Raw genomic sequence first — 22,510 nt, 5'->3', positions numbered from 1 at the left:
CACGTCCCTCTTGCCAGCCCAATGGTACTCTAGTCTAGGCAATGACCAAGAGGCAAGATATCAAAACTATTTCAACTCAACAAGTGAACATTAACTCTAGAATTAAAGCTCATTGCAAAAGGGTTGTCTTTTCTCTGCTATATCCCCAAAATCCGTACGTGTCATTGTGCAGTAAATATTTGTTAAATGAATTGATAAAAGCTAGTCAATAGAAATAACTTAAATGCCCAACATTAATGAAATTGCTTAAATAGCAATCCATACAGCTATTATGCAACCATTAAAATGCTTATTTGTAAAGTTATTGATATGGAGAAATATTCGATATCAATTTTCCTTTTAATGGAAGAAATAACATTTATTAAGGTAACACACAACCTCTTGGTGGGTTTACGGATTTTTGCTTTGTGTGTGTGTGTGTGGTTTCTGATTGCTTTATTATTAAAATTTACTAGAAACTTATCTTTTATTTTTTTCTTTAGGATACATCCAAACCCAACCCAGATAGGTGATAACTATCACCTAGTGGGCATTCGAGAATAATTAAGTATGAAACGAATGAACCCAGGAAGTCACAGGAGGGAAAGCATTTGAACTGAGTTCTAAAAAAGAGTGGGACTTCAACAGGCAGCGAATAAGAAATGCATGAGGGAAACCGCAAAAGATCTTAGCAAAGGAACAGTCTAAAATTGAGTCGTTAGTTCTGCAAGACACCAGAAATGCGGACAGGACGGAGTGAGCAGGAGATGCAGAAAAAACCTAGCGAACGCAAGTGGTTTCAGAGCGTTCACCACGCAAAATGCCACCAGACGGGAGAGAAATGATAAAGATCATAGTAAAGATAACACACACAAAGGAATTCAAGTTTGGAAAGGAAAGAATAAAGTCGTTAAGAAAGCCAGGAAGATCAAGACCCAATTGCTCTTCACTGTTCTCTAGGTGCCAACACTGAAGACAGCAAAACTCAGGGCAGCAGACAGCGAAACAGCACCTCTCGCAGGCGGCCAACGGTCTCGGGAAGCAGCGTGAAGAAGCGACCTGGCGTGAGAACTACAACTCCCACTACAGCCCGCGGCACAGGGACCCTTCCGTAGTTCCGCTTCTGCCGCCCGCCCTCATGCGCCCTCTTCAGTCGAACCCACACAGGAGCCGGCCTGGCGCGTGACCGCGCATGACCCCGCGTGACGGGGTGCTCCGGCCGAGAGGCCCCCGAGGCAAGGCTCTGGGACCCATTGGCAGAAAGGCGACCCAAAAAGGTGGACCTGAACTTGAAAATCTCGATAATGATTGGAGTTGATGGGACAAGGGCGGAGCCGAACACCCGCGATACTGGCCAATCAACGTCCGGGATGATCTGGGGACCGGGAAGGGGAAAGGGGTGAGATGGATCCGTGATCACGTGCCCCGGGGTCTAGTGGGAGGAGCAGTTGCCCAGTGGCCGCCTGGCGCTTCCTGTTTCCGGTTCCCAGAGTGGAGCACCGCGAGGCGCTGAGGGGAACGCTGGCTGTGACACGAGCTCTGGGACTGGGGTCTGTGGCTGGCCCCTCGCTGGCCCTGTCTCCCAGCCCCAGACAGGTACTCACCTGGGGAGTCTGAGCTTTGGCTACTCCCTTTGCCCGTGACACGTGAGTATTAGGGGCTGGAGAGCGCTCACACCTTGGCGTCTGTGATAGGGGCCGAGATCGTTAAGTCTCCCTTGTCAGGGGTTCTAGCCAGAAATCCAGATAAGGAACCCTAGAACGGAGGCGGAGGCTTAAGGGCCAGTCTTCACAGAGTCCCAAGGGACGTGAGGAAGAGAGGACCTCCAAGACCAGACTGGGAATTGACGTGTATTGGGAAGGCAGGGAAAGGAAGGTCGCTAGGTATGGAGTGCGTTTGAGGAGTAACTGGACACTTTAAAAGGAATTTTGGCCTGCATCGTGGAGAGAGGTAAAGTAGCATTATCTGGAGAGGGTATGGCCCTAAGCAGTTGGAAAGTTAGGAGACCAGAATTTCTAGAACCCTGAAGGAAGTTTAAGGGGGATGAGTGTAGGGTATGGAGAAGAGTAGCTAGTTGAAGAATTATTGTCGTGTTCCTCTTTGTAGGGAGCTTCCACTCTTGGGACATAGAGCTACTTCTCAGGCTTTTCAACACTGGGCCTTTTAGCTAATTAGGACTGATTTTCTATAAGTGTAGGTTGCCGGAGACAGGAGAGAAGGGACGCTCCATCAGAAATGAATGAGAGAGATAAGAGTGGAAATTTCATTGAAAAATGGAAAACGCTCATGACTAGTCTTGAGGGGTGAGGAAGTGAATGGTACAGAGTACCCCCGTGATGTAAACTGCTTCCCAGTTCCTGGTTTAGTCATTTGTCATGCCACTGAGGAGAATTTTTTAGCACTACCAAATGGATCTATCATTGAACAAGAAAATTGAAGGGAATTTTTCAAAATCTTACATTCCTGCCCCTTGTTTCCAAAGTACCTAGACAAACTCTTGCACCTTGAGAACCTAATTGTAGTACATTAAAAAGGAACTACCCAGCCCTTGGATTTCATACTCTTCCTTATACATTTTTGCACCCCTGTATTTATCAGAAAACTTTCAGCAAATATCTTTGTGCCATGAATAGTCCAGGTTGCCTCACTAACTTCATACCTGTTTAATATTTTTATAATCTAGGGCGAGTAACCTCTGTAAGCATCAGTTTCTTCATCTATAAAATGGGAGAAATTACACCTACTTTTCTGGGTTGTGAAGATTAAGAAACATAATCTAGATAAAGCACTCAGAGCACATGCCACTGAATTGAAGAAAAGCAACTCGAGCATATAGCCAAACGTTAAGCTGGAAAGAGAGAAGACTATCGAAGAATATTCTCATTCTAACTTTTTGAACCAATAAACAAATGAAAGCTAGCTCAACTCAACTAGTGCTGACTGCAAGGTGTTTTACCCTTCATCTTTTCTCAATTTTGTTTTAGGAAAAGAAATCATCAACTCTTAACAGATAAGGAACTAACTTTGAGGCCAAAGAACACAGCATTCTGTGTGAGCATCCCTCCAGAAAAACTGGTCCTGGAAAAAAAATCTTGAAAGCCCAGAAAGCTGAAATTTTAATTTAGGCCCTAAGAAAATATAAGGAAAATGGCATGCTAAATTAATCGAATGAAAGGAGTCTCTTCTTTTTAAGTAACTAGTCTGGTCAAGTTGTGTGTTGAGCAATGAGTTAATTTAAGGAAGATAGAAGTTTGAGGTCTGAGTTCTTTGTTCCATTTATTCAGTGAACTGTGTGAGGAATCACTTCCCCTTCTTGCTTTGTCAAAAAGAAAGCAAAACTTTGGCTGTCTGCTCTGATCCCACAAAAACTGATGTGAAAGGAGATATACATGTAGTGGAGTATATAGACCATGAGCTCTGAAGTCAGACTATCTGGTTCACTCTACTAGCTCTATCACAATTTTCTTATCTGTAAATGGGGTCAATAACTATTACTGCATAGGGTTATTGTAAGAATTGATTTATGTATGTTAAGTGCTTCAAACAATGCCTGGCAGAAGGCAAGCACTCAGTGTTTCCTATTAGTGTCTTAAATGTGTTTATGGGGGCCTCAGACTTTTTGGCTGGCTATAAGTAGTCTGTGGAAACACTTTATTAATATTACTGTAGTGAATTAATGTTTAGAGTACCCAAAAGTCAGGGAGACAACTTCCCAAGCATGTGTTGTCCTAGTGGAGTATGGGAACCATAAGGTCAAATGTAAGTTCGTTTAGGGGAGTGGAGAAAATTCATTCAGGGCTGAGAGCTTCCATTTTCCTATCTTTAAACTTATTGGTACTCATTAAATGCTGCCTATTTCAAGTTTTACATTCTAAAAATACAATAGAGTCAATGGACAGCATGGAAAAGAAATAGAGGACTTTAAAGAGTATTGGAACCAAAGTTCAGACTTGTAGTACGGAAGCATTTTATTATAATGGAGAAAAGTTTGGAAGAATTAATTCTTTGTATCAGAAAAATTAGTGATACCATTACATTATGAAATTAACAAGTAGCAATGGCCTGAAGGGTCATTAATGATATCAGGGTGAAGGCTTTTTGCAAGGGTGGATTAGAGAAAAGAAAATGAGTTTGGGAAACAGGGCCATGTGTTTCCTAGAGCAGTACAAGCATCAAGTCAATTGGATTTACTAAATTGTACAGTGACTTGGTGATTCTCAAGGGATGTCAGCAGTTTGGAGTATAGGAAGATCCTATACTGGAAATCCAGAAACTCTTGAGCTTCGTGACTTGGAGCCTGCGGTGGGTTTTGGAAGACTTCTTCAAACCACTCATTTTGACCTAGTGAATTTTCTTTTTCCTGTAATTTAAATGATCGAGTTATTTTTCAGAAATGAGACATTAAAATGGATAATGTCGAGTTTGGGTGTTGTGGCTGTGTATCTTGATTCATCATTCTTATGGGGAATATGAACGAAGACCCTGGGACGCTCCTGAATAATGGAATGAGAAGTCAGGGCCCAAAGTCATCATGTCTCTTTCTCTATTTTTACATCTTTTTTAGTAGTTTCCAAATAAACCCTATCAAGTGTTAAGTTGTAATCTGCACATTATGTTAGGGAGGGCCACTGGTTTAAGCAATATATATGCATACACTTCTCAGTCGTTCCTTTCCTTTGTTTACAGCAAGTTCCAGGCAGAAATCCCATCCCTCTGGGCCTCAGCTTCTTCCTGTTAGATATGTAGCCTGCAAAGTAAGAAAAACAAACAAGCACGCAAGCAAAACCTAGTCGATCCTGCCAGTAGCATAATCTTGTGTCAAAGATTAAGCCGTACATGTCTAGGTACACGGGAGTGGTACAGTGAAAACTGCACAAAGTTTGAAGTATTAAACTTTAAATAATAAGATAGCGCAACCTAACTTTTCACCAAACAGTAAAGAAGTGAGGATGTCTCCAATGAGACTGTCATAATTAACTAATTCTTTTTTGTTCTCTCCTTTCGCTCTTCTCAACTCCATGGTGTGTCTGAAGGACTCACCTATGAATTAGACTGAAGGTTATATATCTGAGCTTCCTGGTGCGGGTGCTCTTGGCACAGAGACATCGAAATGTACTATTTGTTGCATATGCCAACGAATTTTATACTTTCTGCATAATCAAAATACCATCATCGGTGGCACCTAACTATTCCTTAGGCCATTGGTTACTCTTTTGTCAGTTTCTAGAACAAAAAAAAAATGAGTTTTTCTCTTAGTAGAGCTGAGGAGTTGGTAAACTGCCTTAGAAGTCGAGGTATTCTTGTTCTGTGCACACCTTGCTAAGATTGACCACAACCTATAGACACTCTTTAAGGCCAGTGCCGTCTTCTTCGTTGAGTGCATGTTGTGCCCTTGTCCTGAAAGGGCACAGGAAGGACAGGATGTAAGCGACAGCTTCAGGCAATGGAGTCAGCTAGGACGAGGCTTTCAAAATAAGTTTTGAGAAGAAAAAGAGAAACCTAGAGACTTAAGAATCCAATTCAGAATATTAAAGGACAGGAAAAACATAATTTGGATGAGAGCTAAAAGCTTGAAATAGACATAAGAAGATAAAACCCAACTTCATAATATTGAAGAAAACCAGCTAGTATAAAATAGGAGGTGATGGATGGAAGATAAAATGTTTTTTAGAAAGTAGCTTTCATTTATATGCTCTGTCTCTTTCTCTTCTGTCCTGTTCCTCCCCACCCCCTTCTCCAACACACACACTCTCCCAAAAAGGATGTTCCCCTTCTACAGCTGCTGGAGGACTAGATTACTGCTGCTGCTACTGCTGGCTGTGACGGTGAAAGAATCCTGGCAGGCAGAAGAGAAAACCTGTGACCTGGTAGGAGAAAAAGGTAGAGAGTCAGAGAAAGAGTTGGCTCTACTGAATAGGATGAAACCACTGTATAACAAAAGGTAAATGAGAAGAACGTTAAAGGGTTTGAGAAATAACTTTATTAAAGAATCTTTTCCTCCTCTTACTGATTTTATTTTGGTATTACTATTGATTATGGAAGAAATACATATATAATAACCTCCTCTTTATCTGGGATAGCTGGTCCTATCTTGCTTTTATGATATAGGGCAAATTCTTGCCCCAGTTCTTTGTAGCAATGTGCAGTTCTCTTACGCAGAAGAGTAGTTGTTTCCAAGACTGGATCCAAGAGACCAGCTTGTAGGAATTTAAAAAGCGTTATTTGATGCCCCCGTGTGATAAGATTTTAGAAGTATCAGATAAGTGTATGTAAGCCTGTATACATCATCAGAAGTGACAAATCTTCGGGTATGAGATCTCAAGATGCTCTTTAAGGTACCAGGGAACATAGACCCGTATTCACAGGGAAATGGTAGCTAACACTTTAGCATAGTCTAGAGCAGGTATTCTAGGAATATCTAGTCGTGGGTGGTATATTTTAATTAGTCATCAACAATTAGAATGGTCTGTCAGGGTCATGGATAGCTTATGATTCAACAAGTATTATTCACTGTTAACATTTAGTTTTGACATCACATAAATTAAATACACCTTTGGGAGGGCGGTAAAAGGAAAAGAGGCTGCTCTTCTAAGGTTGATAACCAGTAACTCTCCTCTTCCTTCTTTCTCCTTACGTCTCCGTACAGCTTTGAGAGCACTGTGGGCCAGGGCCCAGACAAGTATATGTACATATTCAGAGTGTGCCGAGAAGCTGGCAACCACACCTCTGGGGCAGGCCTGGTGCAGATCAATAAAAGTAATGGGAAGGAGACAGTGGTGGGGAGACTCAACGAGACTCACATCTTCAATGGAAGTAAGACTCTCCCTGTTGACTATTTGATCCTATTAATCCCTCTGACGATCCTGTATGTCTTTCCTAATCTCTTCAGAATATCATGTGATATGTGTGGTTCAGCACACCTGAGACTATAAACCACCGGATACTTAGTTCCACAGCTCCTCTGGAGCCAAGGCTCAGGACATCATGAAAAGTCTATGCAAAAAAAGAATCTAGATGGAATTGTATAGCCTGGGGTCCCTTTATCCATTTCCTGTTTGCCCCAAGAATACTCGCCAGCGGTGCTTGCCGCTGCAGCGTTTACCCAAGATAACTCCAGATTACAGTCCTAATCTTACCTCCAAAGTTTGCCACAAAATATCTCGCTTTTATTATTTTCGCGTCACTCTAGTATATCAGTAGTCTTTGGAAACAAATGACATCATTCTATTTATAGCATTCTGTTTTTAACAGTGATATTTCCATTTACAAAATATAGTAATTCTCGAACACTGAAAATGTCAAATCCTAGAAAACGTAGCATTCCTACACATGACATTAACATCGTTCTTGAACAGTTGTTAGCCAGAGATTCATTTGATGAATCCAATTTATGTATACATTTCTGTTATATTAGAATTAGAGACAAGTTCTGTTTAGAAATAATTCCAAGAATAGTTTTTATATTTTATTTTCACTTTGAAAACTAGCCAGATTTGCTTCAGCCTCAAAGAGCATGTTTATATAAAATTAACATTGGCAGTGAGCTGCACTTTTTTTTTCTAAATGGGAGATGGGTTAATAATGAGTTTTTCATTATTTTGAAGCTAGGCTTGAAAATATTAACCATCATCATTTCTCATCAAATTAATCACTTTGCCAGTTAAATTTTAAGATCAAGGTTTACAAACTATTCAGTCTACAAAAATTTCCCTACGAAGTTGTGATAATGATGGTGATAATATTTCTCAAAAATCATAAAATCTTATTATTGCTGGAAAGGACTATGTGAGTACCTAGTCTAATTCCTTCCCTTCAGCAGATAAATAAGTATTGCCTCAGTGCAGGCATTTGCTCCTATAAATAATAAACAGTAAAAAAGTAATGTAAAGAATGTGGGGCTGTGGGTCAGAAGACTGGATTTTTGACCCAGATCATCACATTTACTAGTCCTGTGACTGAAAAATCATTTCACCTTTTGACTTTAAGTATACACGAAATTGGAAGCAGAATCCTTTCCTTACTCACCACATATGACATGAATCAAGTGATATTTTGCAAAAAAAAATTGAATACAGTAAATGCTGAAGAAAAAGAAATGCCTCCCAATCTTAAAATCATCCATTTTGAACTTATCTATGGCTAATTTAAATCTTAGGCTTTCCCCCACCACCCAGTAATTGTATGGAACCTCTTCTTTTGATGTTAGCAGGTGTTCAGCAAATGTGAGTCATTGTTGAGGTATGAATCATAATTGTTTTTGCACTATCCATTGCCTTCCTTTAACATGGGGAATTAAGATCCTTATATGAATATCTATATGATTCTTAGCAGAGGAACATAAAGCTATTGTAAAAAAGCAAGTTTTACCTCGATATATCTCGTATACAGAATTTATTCTGATGAGGGTTATTTTAATTAAAACCAATGTCACTGTACTGTTGTACCCAATTCTGCCTCTGCTTTTCCCCCACCCCACGCTCCATTTTCCTTGTCCCTCCTCAGGTAATTGGATCATGCTGATCTATAAAGGGGGTGATGAATATGACAATCACTGTGGCAGGGAGCAGCGCCGTGCAGTGGTGATGATCTCCTGCAATCGACACACCCTAGCGGTGAGGCATCCTGGGGCATGTGAGCCTAGAGAGATGAAACGATTGACCTGAGGTGGGAGAGACTTTCCAGAGGGGACGAGATACATTGAGACGGACAAGAGAAAACTAGAAATTCTATCTTTCCCTGTGGCAGACACCCATCTTCTAACATAAATGAAAATAGGTTATTGAACCAAAAGAAAGCAATTGTTTTTTTGGGTTTGGGAGTTTTTTTTTTCTTTTTTTAGATGGAGTCAGAAGAAACCACTTTACCACATAAATGTTGTGTTCTGTCTTTTCATCATTAGGACAATTTTAACCCTGTGTCTGAGGAGCGAGGCAAAATCCAAGATTGTTTATACCTCTTTGAGATGGATAGTAGCCTGGCCTGTTCTCCTGAGATCTCCCACCTCAGTGTGGGTTCTATCTTACTTGTCACGTGAGTGCCTTTTCCCTTATCAGTCCAAGTTTTCTCTTTTTTTTAACTGATAATTTCTTGTATATGGGTACAAATTGTGTATTTTTATATGTGTTATAATTCAAGGGGGTGAACTTCGTGTGGAAAACCCTCTTTGAACTCTGACTATACAAATTTTTTAAAATGTGAGATTTAATATTTTATCCCCAATAAATATTCACATTGGAAGTGGTTTTTTTCTCCTGCCTGAGGGCTGGGCAGTTTTTAAACTATCCCATTAGATTGTTAGAACTTTCAAACAGAATCGTGTATCTAATGGTGACCATTCTCAGCAGAACTCACACTGCGTCTTTTTCTGAGCATTTTCTCAGACTGACAGCGCTCTTATTGGTTTTCTAAGGAAGCTACCAGCCCCCTTTTTCTTTAATATAACTACCTCCCCCCACCCACATTTTACAGAACACAACTTAGGAAACAGCTAACAGTGAATACAGATGACCCTTAGCATCTGAGTTTTACTATTTCATGGTTTTTAAGATGGATCTTTCTTCTTCGACAGGTTTGCATCTCTGGTTGCTGTCTATATCATCGGGGGGTTCCTATACCAGCGACTGGTGGTAGGAGCCAAAGGAATAGAGCAGTTTCCTCACTTAGCCTTCTGGCAGGATCTTGGCAACCTGGTAGCAGTAAGTAACAGGGCAGCTGGCTGAATCTGTAGCCTGCTTACAAGGTTGAATGACCAGCCATCCCGCTTTGCCCAAACTGAGGGGTTTCCTGAGACATGGAACTTGGGTGCTAAAACCACAAGAGGCCCAGCAAACCAGGACAGATGGCTGCCCTAGCACTAAGCAGCATAGGATCTTACTGTCTGGCTTGCTAGGACTTGGCTGGAAGAACACTGTTGCTTAGATTTAGGAATCTCATACAGATATTAAGGGGCCTAGGTGGGAAGAAGGTGAGGCCTAATTAGAATTTTTCTCCTGTTTCTCCCTTGGAGCTTTAGGGTTTTCTCTTCATTATCCCTGGAGGAAACTAGTTCTTGCCACATTCTTAGACCATAAATATACTTTGCTTTACCCTAAGGTTGCTTATTCCAAATGATCATTTCCTTCCTTTGCCTCTTTCCATACAGGATGGTTGCGACTTCGTGTGCCGTTCTAAACCTCGAAATGTGCCTGCTGCATATCGTGGTGTGGGGGATGATCAGCTGGGGGAGGAATCAGAAGAAAGGGATGATCATTTATTACCAATGTGATTGCACTTTAAATGCCCAGCTTCTTCAGCCCCCCGCCCAGACCAAAGCATACTCAGCCAGATTTCTGAAGCAATCTCTCTACTCCAGTCTCTCCTCTCACCCTTAATGTTGCTCTTGCTTTCCAGTTTGCTTTTGGTTTGCATCCTCTTCTCACTAGTTGATATGCCTTCCCTTTTTCCTTATTTTTGGTTTTTCCTCAAGAGGTAGAGTTGTAGGTCAGAGGTTAACAGGGCCAGTGACAAGAGGCTATTGCACTGTCTTGGTACAGGAGGGTACAGTTAGGATCATTTTAATGAGCAAAAGCATGTGGCAGGCTTGCTGACCCTTTTTTAAACACATTTTCACAAGTTCTTGAGACACTGGATTTCTTTAATTAAAAAAAAAAAAAAAAAGGAAAGAAACATTATTTATACAAGGTTGGATTGCTTTCATGCTCTTACTCTGCACCCTCCAGTAGTGTCCGTGAGAATCTGGATGTCATTTTTTGCTGCTTGGAACTACTTTGCAGTGATCTCTTGGTTGCAGTCTAAGTACTGCCATTTGGTCTGAGCCTGGAGATGTAGACCACCTCTGGAGTTAAGATGCGAAAAGTGTGAAATTTCCCAATTAGAGGATTCTAAAGTACCATCCCATCATTCGTTGGCATTGGAGTGACTAAGTTGGAACTAGGTCCTGGATTTTGTTCTTTGGTTGTTAGTGCATATGTAGCCAAAATGCCTAATCTAGAAGTCCAATCTTTTACAAAGGGAAATTGAAAGCGTCCTCCACTTTGCAACAGGAGTTCCGGAAAAGGGAAATTTACCTTGCAGTGGGATCTCCTTGATGGCTGTTCCTTCCTACTCGTAGTAAAAGCTGGCAAAGCTTTTCTTATTCCTGAGATGTTTCCCGCCACCAGTGTTTCTAAACATGTTGCACTTTCTTCACAGGCATGTCATTTTGACCTTTTTATTTCCAATCTTCTGGAAAGGGAATGGAGGCAGAAGTAGGACATCTAGGGCTCTGCCATCCTCTGCTCTGGGTATGGGATGCTGCTTCACCTGCCCCTCCTTCTGGCTCAGGGAAGTGTCATCTTGCCCACATTTCTGTGGAGAGGTTTTTAATCCTCTGATGCTTCTACCTTTCTATTTAGGCCACATGCCCCAAAACCTGGCCTGATCTTTAATAGTGAACCTGTGCCATTGAAGAGCAACATGGCTCCACTAGACACAAGGGGATGGAATCAATAGATAGGGGCCTTTTATAGCCTTAGAGAAGAAAATGAAATTATTTCATCCTTGGACTTTAAAAACTATTGGAGTGATTTCTTTTTCTTTCTAAACAGGGAAAATAATGTTATAAAAGCATCTTTTTTGTTATTTGTTTGCATTCCTCCCCCACACTCTGGTGTTTTAAAAATGCAAAAAAAGAAAAAAAAAGGAAACACTTTTTGTACAAAGACACTTGAAAGATTAAAAAAAAAAATACATGTTGGCCTAATCATTTGTGTGAAAGACATTGGATTGGAGTAACAGACAACTGAGACCAATTTTTATCCTTTTACTGAGGAGGAAAAAAATATTTAATATTTTTGTTGTATAAGGAATAGCACCTAAGGCAGGTATTTATACTCCTGACCTCAGCCCCACGCACTCGTTTCATAAAGCTATAGGACAGAGCAGAGTTGGAATTGAAAAGAAAGGGTAGAAAGACAACAGATAGATTGGAAGGGAGCAGGGGGATGCAGAAAAAATTAACAACAGTCACATGTGCCAAACACTTTTAGTCCCTGCAGCAACTCAGAATGATGCCAACCAAGTCCCTACGCTGGCTGGTGAGCCTGCCACAGATGCAGGAGAAAATGTTCACTAGTATGGGAGTGAGTGACAACAAAACGGCCATAGCTACAGTCAGACAATCCAGAGGAAGTCCCAGTTTTTGCTACTTGTGTCACACAAGCTAGAACCCTACCTCTCCCATTGGGGAGGCACACCTACATTCCACCCATTTCCTTGCCTTACCACACTGTATATTTCTCTTGGAGAACTGAGACCTTGGCTAGACACTCCAGGGCAAGGTTGAATAGTCCTCATTCTCTAGACTTCTTTTATAAAGACTGGATTGGAGTAGGTGAGAACTGTAAAGATTTTTGAAAATAAAGTAGAACCCAGAGGAAATGTCAAAAGCTCTGCCATGTAGCACCAGCAACCGTTTCTCACACTTTCCTTCCCTGTCTCAGTGATCCCCTCCACAGAAGCTTTACATACTGGAACAGTCCTTTATTCCCTGTAAAATCTGTGGGACCAGGCTGTAACCTGGACAGTGGGGAACTCCTGCCTTAGGCTGCTTTGTGCAAGAAAGCCACCTTAGGTCTCCTTGAGGACATTTATCTTGGCGCAGATCTTGAGGGCAGGGCCCAGCTTGATGTTCATGGCACTCATAAGATGTTCCTCTTTAAGTAATAAAAGGGCCTGTCCATCAATCTCCTGGGAACGAAACTCCTCTGCGATCTCTTGGCAGCCTAAAAGGAAATGGTAGGAATATGTATGAGAAAGGACATGGTAGCACCAGAGGATAAAAGTCGAAAATTAAAGATGAAAAAACAGACCTAGCAATGGTTAATCCCAAAGTATGTGTCCCAAATTCAGTAATACAAAGGTCTGGGATGGCAAGCTTAAAAAGCAAAAGGAAATCAGAGCAACTGGCTAATTAAAAAGAAAAAAGTGCCAAGATAAAGAACAAAGTTGTTCAACTACAGAAATAACTTCATTCAAATAGCTTGGGGGTTAGGGGGCGAGCAAAGATGATTTCTCTGACACTGGCAAAAAGAATTAAACTTTTGTGACACGTTTAAGGGCACAGAATTCAGACAAACGGCAAAAAGGGTAGAGTGATTTTCTTTTCTGGAGAAAACCATACCTTTGTCAAGAATAGTTTATAAACAATCCTACTTTGAAGAGAAGCAGGCAACAATGGCGCCTTATTTCCTAACCCCCTTCTTTGAAAAAGTATTTTATCCATGCTGGAACTGTTGCTGATTGAGGGTCTCACAATCATAAAAAATATACTTTGTATCCAAAAATTATTAACAATAAATAATAGCTGAATCGTAATGAAAGTGTTTGATATGAAAACCAAACACTGAAATTGCTGACACAGCAGAGGACAGTCAACCCAGAAGGAAACTAGGAAACCAGGCTGGAGGCAAGTAACTTGAATAAATATCAAAAGTAGAGCTTTCGTCATACCACATGGGCCCCTTAGAAGTCAGTAATGTTCCCTGTTACCTAGGCCCAGGTGGGATGACCTAGGGAAAACTAAGCATGCAGGTGGCCTAGGTTCTACTGGATGGGCCCACAGTACCTTGTAGAGAAGCAATAAACTCATACACCTCCTCTACACTCCAACGGCTAGGATTACTGGACAGGAACACAGGGTTGATGCCATGTAACTCTGGGGTAGGCGGGGCTGTATTGGGGTTCCCCAGGTCTCGTTCTCCATGGCCAGCTCTCACTGACAAAGGCCCAGGAGATGTTGGAGAGAGTGCTTCATCATAACTGGAATTATCTGAACCCCGGCTAGAGTCCTCTTGACCCTATAAAGAAAATCGAAAAACAGTAAGGTCATGAATAACAGTGTTTCCTTTCCTCTCCCCAACAATCCTGAGTTTGGGTTAATACTGGGCATAGAGGAAAAACCGATCTTACACAAGTGAAATAATTTGTACTTCATTTGCAAATGCCCAAAGTCACCTGTCTACTTTCAAGCGCCTTTCAATTATACACTATCACTTTCTCGAGTCTTCCCTTCTGCCGACGATTGTTCTAGATTTTCTCTAATAAATATAGTATAAAAATTAATGGATACATGAACCAGTAATCAGATGAGAGGGGACCGAACAGGTCAGGATCTCTTGGAATTCTCACTAATGCAATCGACGTGAAACCAGTTCTGGTCTCATACTCTTTAGCCCCATTTTAAAGGTCGCTGGCGCTGCGACGGCCGCTCACCCGGTGGCGCTTGCCCTGAATCTTGGCTCGGGCGATGTCAGAGGAGCTGCGCCGGGGTCCGCGCCGGCGGGCACGAGCATAGTTGACTTCTTGAAACTCTTTCATTTTTTTCCTCTTCAGCCGGAACTGGTGGCTACAGCTCACATTATACCTACAGGTCAGGCACATAAGGATGTCAAAAGTGCTACAGAAGACTACCTGGCTACCCTGCGCTAAAGGTAAATTGGCATTTTAAGAGCTGATTTGGGGAAGACAATGAAAGCAAAGGAGACATTAAATATCAGCTGTGAGATGATCCTAGGGAAGGGATGGAATATTAGATGGAGGAAGCAGACTGAAAGCAAGGAGGTGTCCACAGTACCTCTTAGCACAAGTCATGGAGCAGAATCTCTTGGAGCCGCGAAACTGCTCTGCAGGGGCGTACTTCCCACAGTACTCGCACTTCAGGAGATTCGCCTTCTTATCTAGCTCTGAAAAACAAGGTATCACTTGAAAGCTGCCATCAGTTTTTGCTGCCACTCAAGTCATCATTAGGATCAGAGCTCGACTCTAATTACTCTCAGGGTTTGTCCCTAGAGACCTCCACCACCTAACTGAAAATCCCTAAAACATAAATTTCAAATTCTAAAACCATAAAGGCATGTCCCTCAAGGATATCACAGTTTTCCTACCCTTAGGCTAGACTATTTCCATTTTGATGACTAATTTTATCCTAATTCATACTCCCAGATTTCAGACAAAACTGCATTTCTGAACAGGAGAGAGGAACTGATTACTAATGCCTAAAAAGATATTCCTCTCCCACACAGTTTCCAAAAGCAGGGGATAAAGTATAAATAATAAGAGTTTTTATAATATAGACTATAAAATCTAGAACAAGGAGACCTGGAGATTAAGAAATATCTAATTTTAGATAATCTTTCAAAAAATATATCCTTATAGTAAATAATTTAACAGGTTACTTTAGCTTGAAAAAATTCCCCCTAATCCTATGGAATTCCTTTTGTGTAATTCTAAATATTCTGATACATGTTATGGTTTCTGTGTCTTGACAGACATCATATAATTCCTACTTTAAACAGATAATTACTATTTTACACTGAATCCTCAAACACATCTCCATGACCCTCCTTCCCCAGACTGGTCTCTAAATAAATACTTACCAACAGATGGGCTGTCCCCTCCCAAGGGGCCACCTGACTGATTCTCATTCAGACCTGTCGGGAGGCCAGTCTGCAGTGGCTTCTCAGATTCTTTCAGTAACTGAGAACAACCCACCTGTCCCAGAAAAAGGTTTACAGTTAAGTCAGCCTAATTCCTTTCTGCTTCTCTATAGCTTTCCCCAGCATTTCTCACCATCATGTCTTTGCCTGGAACTCCTGAGTTAAAGGTCAAGTCTGGTTCAGAGAGGCTCATTCTCAATGTGGCAGTCAAGTCTCTAACTGGCTTTTTTCAGATAAGCCATTGGAGAACAGTTTCCTAACCTGGCTCCCTAGTTTGTCCTTTTCCTTCCTAAGTTGAGGGAAGTCACTAGAAGTCAAGATAGCTGTGTTCTAGTTCTGCAAGTCAGTACCTAGAAAAGTCCATTAATGTCTCCAACACAATTTTCTTCATTATAAACAACCCAGTTTGTGTAAGTAAATATTACAGCTTTAAAAGTCATATTCTTCCTTTTCTTTTTTCAACATTTTCCTTTTCCCTTCTTTACAACTCACAAAATAAACAGCAAAACTGAACCATTCTCTAATAAATAGTTCTGAGCCTTTTGATTTTAATGGAGACAACAGTCAGATCAAGATCCCCTTTAAAAGTCCGACTTCATGGCCCTGCCCTCACCGGGAAAGGTTCTGCTCCTTCCTGGATAACAAAGCCTTCAATGATGTGGGTGAGAATCTGGGGCTTCACAATGGCCTGTGGGGGTTTTGAGTCACCCATCTGTCTGGACACCATTGCTAGAGTAGGAGGTGGTGCCGATGGGGCAGGAGCCAAGGATACGAGTTCACCGCTTGGGGTATTAGCATTCACATTGGTCATTGGTTCACCTTTCTCTGGAAAATAAACACAAATTCAGGAACAGACATGGGATAACATAACTGACCTGTCTGTTAGCCAAGCCAGCCTGATTTTCCACAATACATATTCACCTTTCCACATATTCATCATTCACCCTGGATTCCAATTCTGAATCTACTCATTTGTCCACCAAGTTCAGACTCATATTCTACTGAACCCAGATTTATCTTTTAGCTCGCTCACCCAGAACATTAATCTCTGTGCGCTCCAACAGCACTGCAGAGGTAAGTCTCTCACCTCCAAGACTGCTCTTCTCCTCCATGGCCTTTGGGCTCTCTGCTACTGGAGATGCCTTGGCAGGAAGCATTGAACCCATTGTAGAGACATCGTCTCTCTCCTCCTCAGACTCTGCCTTGCGTTTGACACCCAATGTCTGGGGTTTGCCCTATAAAGTGAAGAATGAGAAAGAAATCAAGATTTATGAATGAAGATAAGGAAGCACAAATATCCGTATTACTTTCAGAGAAAAATTTTCTTAGTTCCAGATTCCCCAATCTGTACTTTCCAGGGTACATTAAAATTCCCAGTCATGTCCAAGAAGTGTAACTTCCACATCAGGACAAAAGAAAATGTAACATTAATTCATCCTTAACCTTGAGACCCTGGGATCATTATGGCTCAACCAAGAACTATTGTTTTTCTAAAGACTGTTTAGATGGTTTATGTTATCTTGATCCAACTCAGTACAGATCCAAAACCCAGAATGACTTCAGTACCACATTTAGAAGTATGAAGTTCAGATTTTATATACATTTACGTCTCTCTCACAAAAGGAACAAATAAATACCAGCACCTTAACTTTCCATTAATCTCTCTCTACTCTTCATTCCCCTACTAAGTTAAATTCTATTTCTACTCTGCCCCAGGTTCACTCTCAAGAGTGACAGTGCCCTCAAAACATCAGACATCACTCACCGGCAGGTGCACAGACTGCATGTAGAAGGCAGCAGGGACCTGGGCTACAACAGGTGAGGAGGTGGTAGCCCCACCCTTTACCACATGTGCTGTCCCCTGCACAGGAGCAAGGGTCATCCCAGAGGCCAATGTGGGAGGGCACTCCTGCAGTGTACCAGGAGCCTGGGATGAAGGTGGCGAGGAGGAGGCCAAATGGGACTGGCCAGGCTGCATTGTACCTGGCATCCCCCGGGGAGTAGGTACAGCAGCTGCCAGCTGTGCCAACCCCAAAGCCTGTGCCTGGGCTGTACCTGGCTGTCGGGTGCCCACAACTTGCACAGGGATATGGGGTGGTGGTTGCTGGGTAGCTGACATCTTAGCAGCCCCCAACTGAGGAGGTTTGATCGGTGCTCCAGGTGGTTTGGATTGGATGGGAATGGGTGGCTTGGGAGTTGGGTCGGGTGGGAGAGACAGAGGTGAAGACTGAAGCATGGGTTGAACAACCAGGGTTTGGGCTTGCTGCTGGGACTGGGAAGGTGGGACCTGCTGAGTAGGTGGGACCTGTGGTGGCTGAGGGGCAGAGAGAGCTGTGGCTTGCTGCTGCTGCTGCTGCTGCTGCTGCTGCTGCTGTTGCTGCTGCTGCTGCTGCTGCTGCTGCTGCTGCTGCTGCTGCTGCTGTTGCTGCTGCTGCTGCTGCTGCTGTTGCTGCTGCTGGGCCAACTGGAGGTGTGTGGCTGTGTGGAGTAGCTGAGACTGACGGTGCTGGAACTGTTGCTGATGGTGGATGGCAATCTGCTGCTGGATCACCACCTGTTTCTGCTGCAGGTGGATCTGTTGCTGTTGCTGAATCAGGGAATGGGGCTGGATCTGTGTGTAGGTGGCTATAGGAAGCAGCCCAGAATGGAACAAAGAAGAGCAGAAAATAATCATCATTATAAATTAAAAGTAAAATCATCTTTCCAAGGTGTACCTAGTTTTGGAATCACACAGTGAATGAAAATCTAACCTGGAAGGACCTGAGATCACCTCATTCATACTCTCCTCTGAGTCCAATATTACCAGATCTTACCAACTATCTCTAAAAGATCTCAAAGAAAGAATGCGCTTACTCAATCACTTAACGATCTCCTGTAATTTCTTATATTTATCTAACTTTTACTGTCTTTGCTATACTTAAATCCTGTTACTTTATACTCAGGAAAGTAAGCTGGCCCATCCTCTGTATGACTGGACTGAGTTCCTCAAGGCTGAGTCCATGTTTTATTCATTTTCACATCCCTAGAACCCAGCCCGGCACATCAGATACACTTAATAGTCACTGACAGAATAAATATCCACAGAGGTAAAAATTCCAACATCTTCCCATAAATGTCACCATTTTTAAGACTCATCAGTTTAGGTCCCCACCTATGAGAAGTCTTAGGAATCAGCAGCTGCAGGCTCTGACTTTACCTAGTTTCCTCTACCAAAAACCGGAGTTGATGATCTCCCCGCTCCTATTCCACCAGACTGTCCAGAGAACATTATGTATATGAAAGCATTTTGGAAACAGAAATGCTTTGTACATAAATACTAAGTTATTAGCAATACAACTGATAAGTAACTAACTTTTTGTGAGTTAATTATCCAAATTTAGCAAGAACTAAAGTGCTAGAAACAAGAAAGGCAAAAATAAACATTTTCAAGTAAGGTACACACATCTAACTATATCTAACAATAGCCTGAAAGCAAGTATAAACGATTTTGGGTTATTATATTATTCATTTTTATCCTTATTGATATAGATGATGACAAGCTGACTATATCAAACCATGGTTCTATTCATCAGTCCTTAGCACTCTAAGGCACTTATACTGTCTGTGCTTTATACTGGGCCAACTAACCACCATTAGACACAAAATGAAGAGAGAATTCATCCCTTATGCTAGATTGTAAGCTCCATGAGGACAGGGAATCTGTTTTTCAAAGGTGTATCTCTAGCACCTCCTAGAACATTGTAGGCAATTTGAGAAGAACTGGGTAAATGAATGGGTAGAGTGAGTAAACTAAAGAACTCAGGGCCTAAGAAAGAGAGGACAAGGCAACTTGTAGACTGAGTTTACAAGATCTATTACCTGTTCTCCCATCTTCCTGGCCTAATATGATCAAGGCTGATGTGACTCTCCACTACTCCAGGACAAAAAGAAGCAGGAAAAAAGGCAAAGAAATGTACTCTAAAGATTTCAAACAATTTCTAAGAGAATAATGACATTATGAAAATGACCACTCACCTGAGCTAATAAGGGTCTGGCTAGGAGCAGGTGTAGCTGTCCGTGTCAGGTTCATGCCCACGTTCTGCTGACCAGTCCCATCTGCTTCTGCCTTCTTGGCTGCCGCACTTTCTGCTTCAGTCTGGCTTCCCTGACTCACAGTCACTGTTTGGGCTGCAGGCAAGGGCTGCACCACTCCTGTGCCCTTCCTGGGACAGCTCCCACCACCACCCATTCCTGAGGAAGGCAACTGACCCATGCCCCCAGGTGCCTGGCCACTTCCACCTGGACCCATAGACCCTGGGATGCTATTCCCACTGCCTCCACCAGCTTGACTAAGGTTGAGGGACTGGCCTGAGGCCGCAGAGGAAGCCTGAGCCACAGCTAGGGCCTGGCCAGAGGCTTGGGAGAGGCCAGAGACAGGGGAGGCTCCGGGAGGAATGGCCTTCTGAGTAGAGCCTTGCATTTGAGGTCCTTGGGCAGAAGCCTGTTGGTTTCTCACAGCCAAGTTCTGCACCTGAAAGATAAGAAGAAAAAAGTAGACTGAAAAAGGTCAACAAGAGGCACTAAGGTCAAAGATTTCCATGGCCGATTCAGAAGCAGTGAAGACAGCTGCATATTCCACAGCCTACCTCAACTCATCTCCCCACCTTTACAATTATATACACTAAAGGCCTCCAGTCACCTAGGGAAGACCTCCTGAATCAAATTTTACTTTTCAGTCTCCTTCATTCGCTAACAAATCTATCATTAAATTTGGTTATTTATTCCCTCAAAAAGTCTCAGATTTTCCCTTTTCTCTCCATTTATTCATTCAACATTTACCAAATACCTACTCTGCCTCCGGTATTACACTGTATACTGGGAATGCAGGGATGAAAGACAGTCCCTGCTCTTGACGAGTACTTTCTACTCAGAAAGAAAGACAAGAAAATCACCAATAACCATATTATACTATGCAGAGATATGCACAAAGTGCCATGGGAACACAGAGGAGGAAGATTAACTCAGACCAGAGAGATTAGGAAAGACTTCTTAAAACAGGTAATGTCTGAACTGAAGCCCAGTAGGTAATAGTGAAGGTGAGAGTTTGAAGACACAGGTAATGACATTTGCAAGACTATCAAGCCAAGAAAAAGCATAGCATTTTTGGAAATTATAAATACTTCATTATGTTTGGAGTGAGTTAGAGGGAGTGGCAAGAAATGAAACTAGGAAGGGTAGGCTGAGGCTAGGGAGGTAGAAAGGTGTCAGATCAAGAAGGGCCTGGTATGTTATAAGGAGAATGTGAACTTTAGTTTGGAAACAGAAAGTGTATCTATCTTCTTCACTGTTATATTCTCAGTACCTAGCACAGTGCCTGACACATAGTAAGTACTCCAAAATATGAAGAGAGAAAAGGAATAATGAATGAGTGCTTAATTGATTATAGGAAGGCACTGAAGAATATTAATCAGAATATGATCAAATCTATAGTTGAAACCATTCTTTTAGACACTGCTGATAGAAATGTCAATCAGTACAGCTTAGTATCAAATCCTAAGCTGAACATTTACATACCCTCTAACCCAGGAATTCCACAAGAAAAACCCTTGCTACGTATAACTGGAGGCATGTATAAGAATGTTCACAGCAGCACTATTCATAGTAATAAAAGCCTGGAACAACCCAAATGGTCATTATCAGAAGAGAATATGCTATAGTATATTCACACAATGGACTATTACACAGAAATCAAAATTAATAAAGTATAGTGACATGCAATAATATGCATGGATCTTGACAATAAGCTATTAAAAAAGCTTACATATAGCGCAAAGATTACATATAGCGCAAGTATCTTACAAATGTAAATACAAATAAAATGTACATTTATATATATTATGTAATAATATATATAAATAATGGTATGGTATCTGGGATTTGCTTCTAAATAATCCACAAATGGAAGGAAGGGGCCTGGATAGATTGACCGCTTGTTGATAAATGTTGAAGCTAGATGGTAAGTACATAGGGATTCATATTTTTTCCATGTTTTATGTGTTTGAAATTTTCCATAATAAAAAGTACTTTATTATATGAAGTACAATTAAACTATATAAGAAGGAAGGAAGGATGAACCTAGGAATCAGAATGTCCTTACCATAGGTGGAACTGGGATTGATTATATTATTAAAACTTACTGAGTAAATAAATAAAAGTGGGCCACGAATGGACCATTGATGAGAGGATGTCATGAGCCAAGGATACGATTTATCAAATTCTGTATACAAGAGGTACAATTAAAAATAATGTTAGTAACATTAAGAAAACTTATTCTAATAGTAATGTGGAAGAAGATGAGAAACAGATAAAGCTGAAGTCAAGAGACCGGTTAGAAAACCAGCACAGTAATTCAGGTGAAAAATAAAAAGAAACTGAATCGGGCAACATCAGTAAAGAAGAAGAGTTAAGAGCTTTTGAGAAAGATTTACAAGAATCATTAGGATTAGGTGCTAGGGCACTTATTATTATCTGGCAATTATATAGTTTTTTCCTACTCAGCTTTCTTTCTGTAATGGCTACTTACAAGTATTCTACTCTCCCTATATCTCAGAACCACTTCCTCTTTCCTCTCTCATTCACCCCTGCAGAGACAATAAAACCATTACATGAGCATGATACTTCATCAGTTCCGCACCAAATCTATACATTCATCTACATAAGCACCCATCACTTACTTCTCCCTCCTCTCCCTTCTACCCCTCCTCATTCTCAAGAAGCTTATGTTACCAATTCTCTCCTGTCTTTTCAGCCTCTCCTGTACTGGCTCCTCCTTTTTACCATCCCTGAACCTCACTGCCCCTCTCCCAGTTTCATATTCCTTTCCTGTCACTGCTAAACTCTTAATAATTGTTTACATTCATTGCATCTATTCCCATTATCCTCAGTTATTCCTCACCCCGATGACTCCACTGAAATGGTTCCCCATCCATACCCATAACTCCATCTTTCTCGCCCTCTTTACTACATTTGACGGAGGACCCTTGCCACTTCTTGTTCCATTCTGTTCTCTGGTTTTCATG

At 41.6% G+C, this 22,510-nt stretch overlaps 2 protein-coding genes and 1 long non-coding RNA gene across 6 annotated transcripts in view; 2 read left to right on the top strand and 1 right to left on the bottom strand.

Moving 5' to 3' along the window:
- The first annotated feature begins 1,442 nt into the window (after nucleotides 1-1,442).
- On the top strand, nucleotides 1,443-10,696 carry M6PR (mannose-6-phosphate receptor, cation dependent). The gene is made up of 7 exons (XM_006914684.3): nucleotides 1,443-1,625; nucleotides 5,741-5,920; nucleotides 6,626-6,792; nucleotides 8,482-8,591; nucleotides 8,879-9,009; nucleotides 9,548-9,674; nucleotides 10,121-10,696. The coding sequence occupies exons 2-7, from the start codon at nucleotides 5,742-5,744 to the stop codon at nucleotides 10,241-10,243; spliced, it is 837 nt and encodes a 278-aa protein (XP_006914746.1). The 5' UTR covers nucleotides 1,443-1,625; nucleotide 5,741; the 3' UTR covers nucleotides 10,244-10,696.
- Nucleotides 10,697-11,768: 1,072 nt separating this feature from the next.
- PHC1 (polyhomeotic homolog 1) overlaps nucleotides 11,769-22,510 on the bottom strand; it is a 20,398-nt gene continuing 9,656 nt past the window's right edge. For all 4 annotated transcript variants that reach the window (XM_015591491.2, XM_015591493.2, XM_015591495.2 and 1 more), the window contains 9 exons: nucleotides 19,467-19,962; nucleotides 17,218-18,077; nucleotides 16,540-16,687; nucleotides 16,066-16,277; nucleotides 15,393-15,507; nucleotides 14,591-14,699; nucleotides 14,230-14,380; nucleotides 13,583-13,814; nucleotides 11,769-12,740 (listed from right to left, as the gene is read on the bottom strand). In XM_015591491.2, the coding sequence (XP_015446977.1) occupies nucleotides 12,586-12,740; nucleotides 13,583-13,814; nucleotides 14,230-14,380; nucleotides 14,591-14,699; nucleotides 15,393-15,507; nucleotides 16,066-16,277; nucleotides 16,540-16,687; nucleotides 17,218-18,077; nucleotides 19,467-19,962 (2,478 nt within the window). In that variant the 3' untranslated portion in view covers nucleotides 11,769-12,585. The remainder of the gene's footprint in view (nucleotides 12,741-13,582; nucleotides 13,815-14,229; nucleotides 14,381-14,590; nucleotides 14,700-15,392; nucleotides 15,508-16,065; nucleotides 16,278-16,539; nucleotides 16,688-17,217; nucleotides 18,078-19,466; nucleotides 19,963-22,510) is intronic.
- Nucleotides 14,350-18,317, top strand: LOC112481881. Its single transcript, XR_003047074.1, has 3 exons — nucleotides 14,350-14,447; nucleotides 17,169-17,270; nucleotides 18,022-18,317. It is a non-coding gene; the product is annotated as an uncharacterized LOC112481881 (long non-coding RNA).

This window comes from Pteropus alecto, unplaced genomic scaffold, assembly GCF_000325575.1.
Source record: "Pteropus alecto unplaced genomic scaffold, ASM32557v1 scaffold94, whole genome shotgun sequence".
NCBI classification, from domain to species: domain Eukaryota; kingdom Metazoa; phylum Chordata; class Mammalia; order Chiroptera; family Pteropodidae; genus Pteropus; species Pteropus alecto.
The sequence above is the reverse complement of the archived record's forward strand: the minus strand, read 5'-3'. Positions and strand labels throughout refer to the sequence as shown.

What these genes read in the sequence shown, in the direction of transcription:
- M6PR (XM_006914684.3), top strand. Translation starts at nt 5,742, where the DNA reads ATGTTCCCCTTCTACAGCTGCTGGAGGACTAGATTACTGCTGCTGCTA. An exon ending in AAACCACTGTATAACAAAAG is followed by an intron (nt 5,921 to 6,625) that starts GTAAATGAGAAG and finishes GTCTCCGTACAG; the next exon opens with CTTTGAGAGCACTGTGGGCC. An exon ending in GACTCACATCTTCAATGGAA is followed by an intron (nt 6,793 to 8,481) that starts GTAAGACTCTCC and finishes GTCCCTCCTCAG; the next exon opens with GTAATTGGATCATGCTGATC.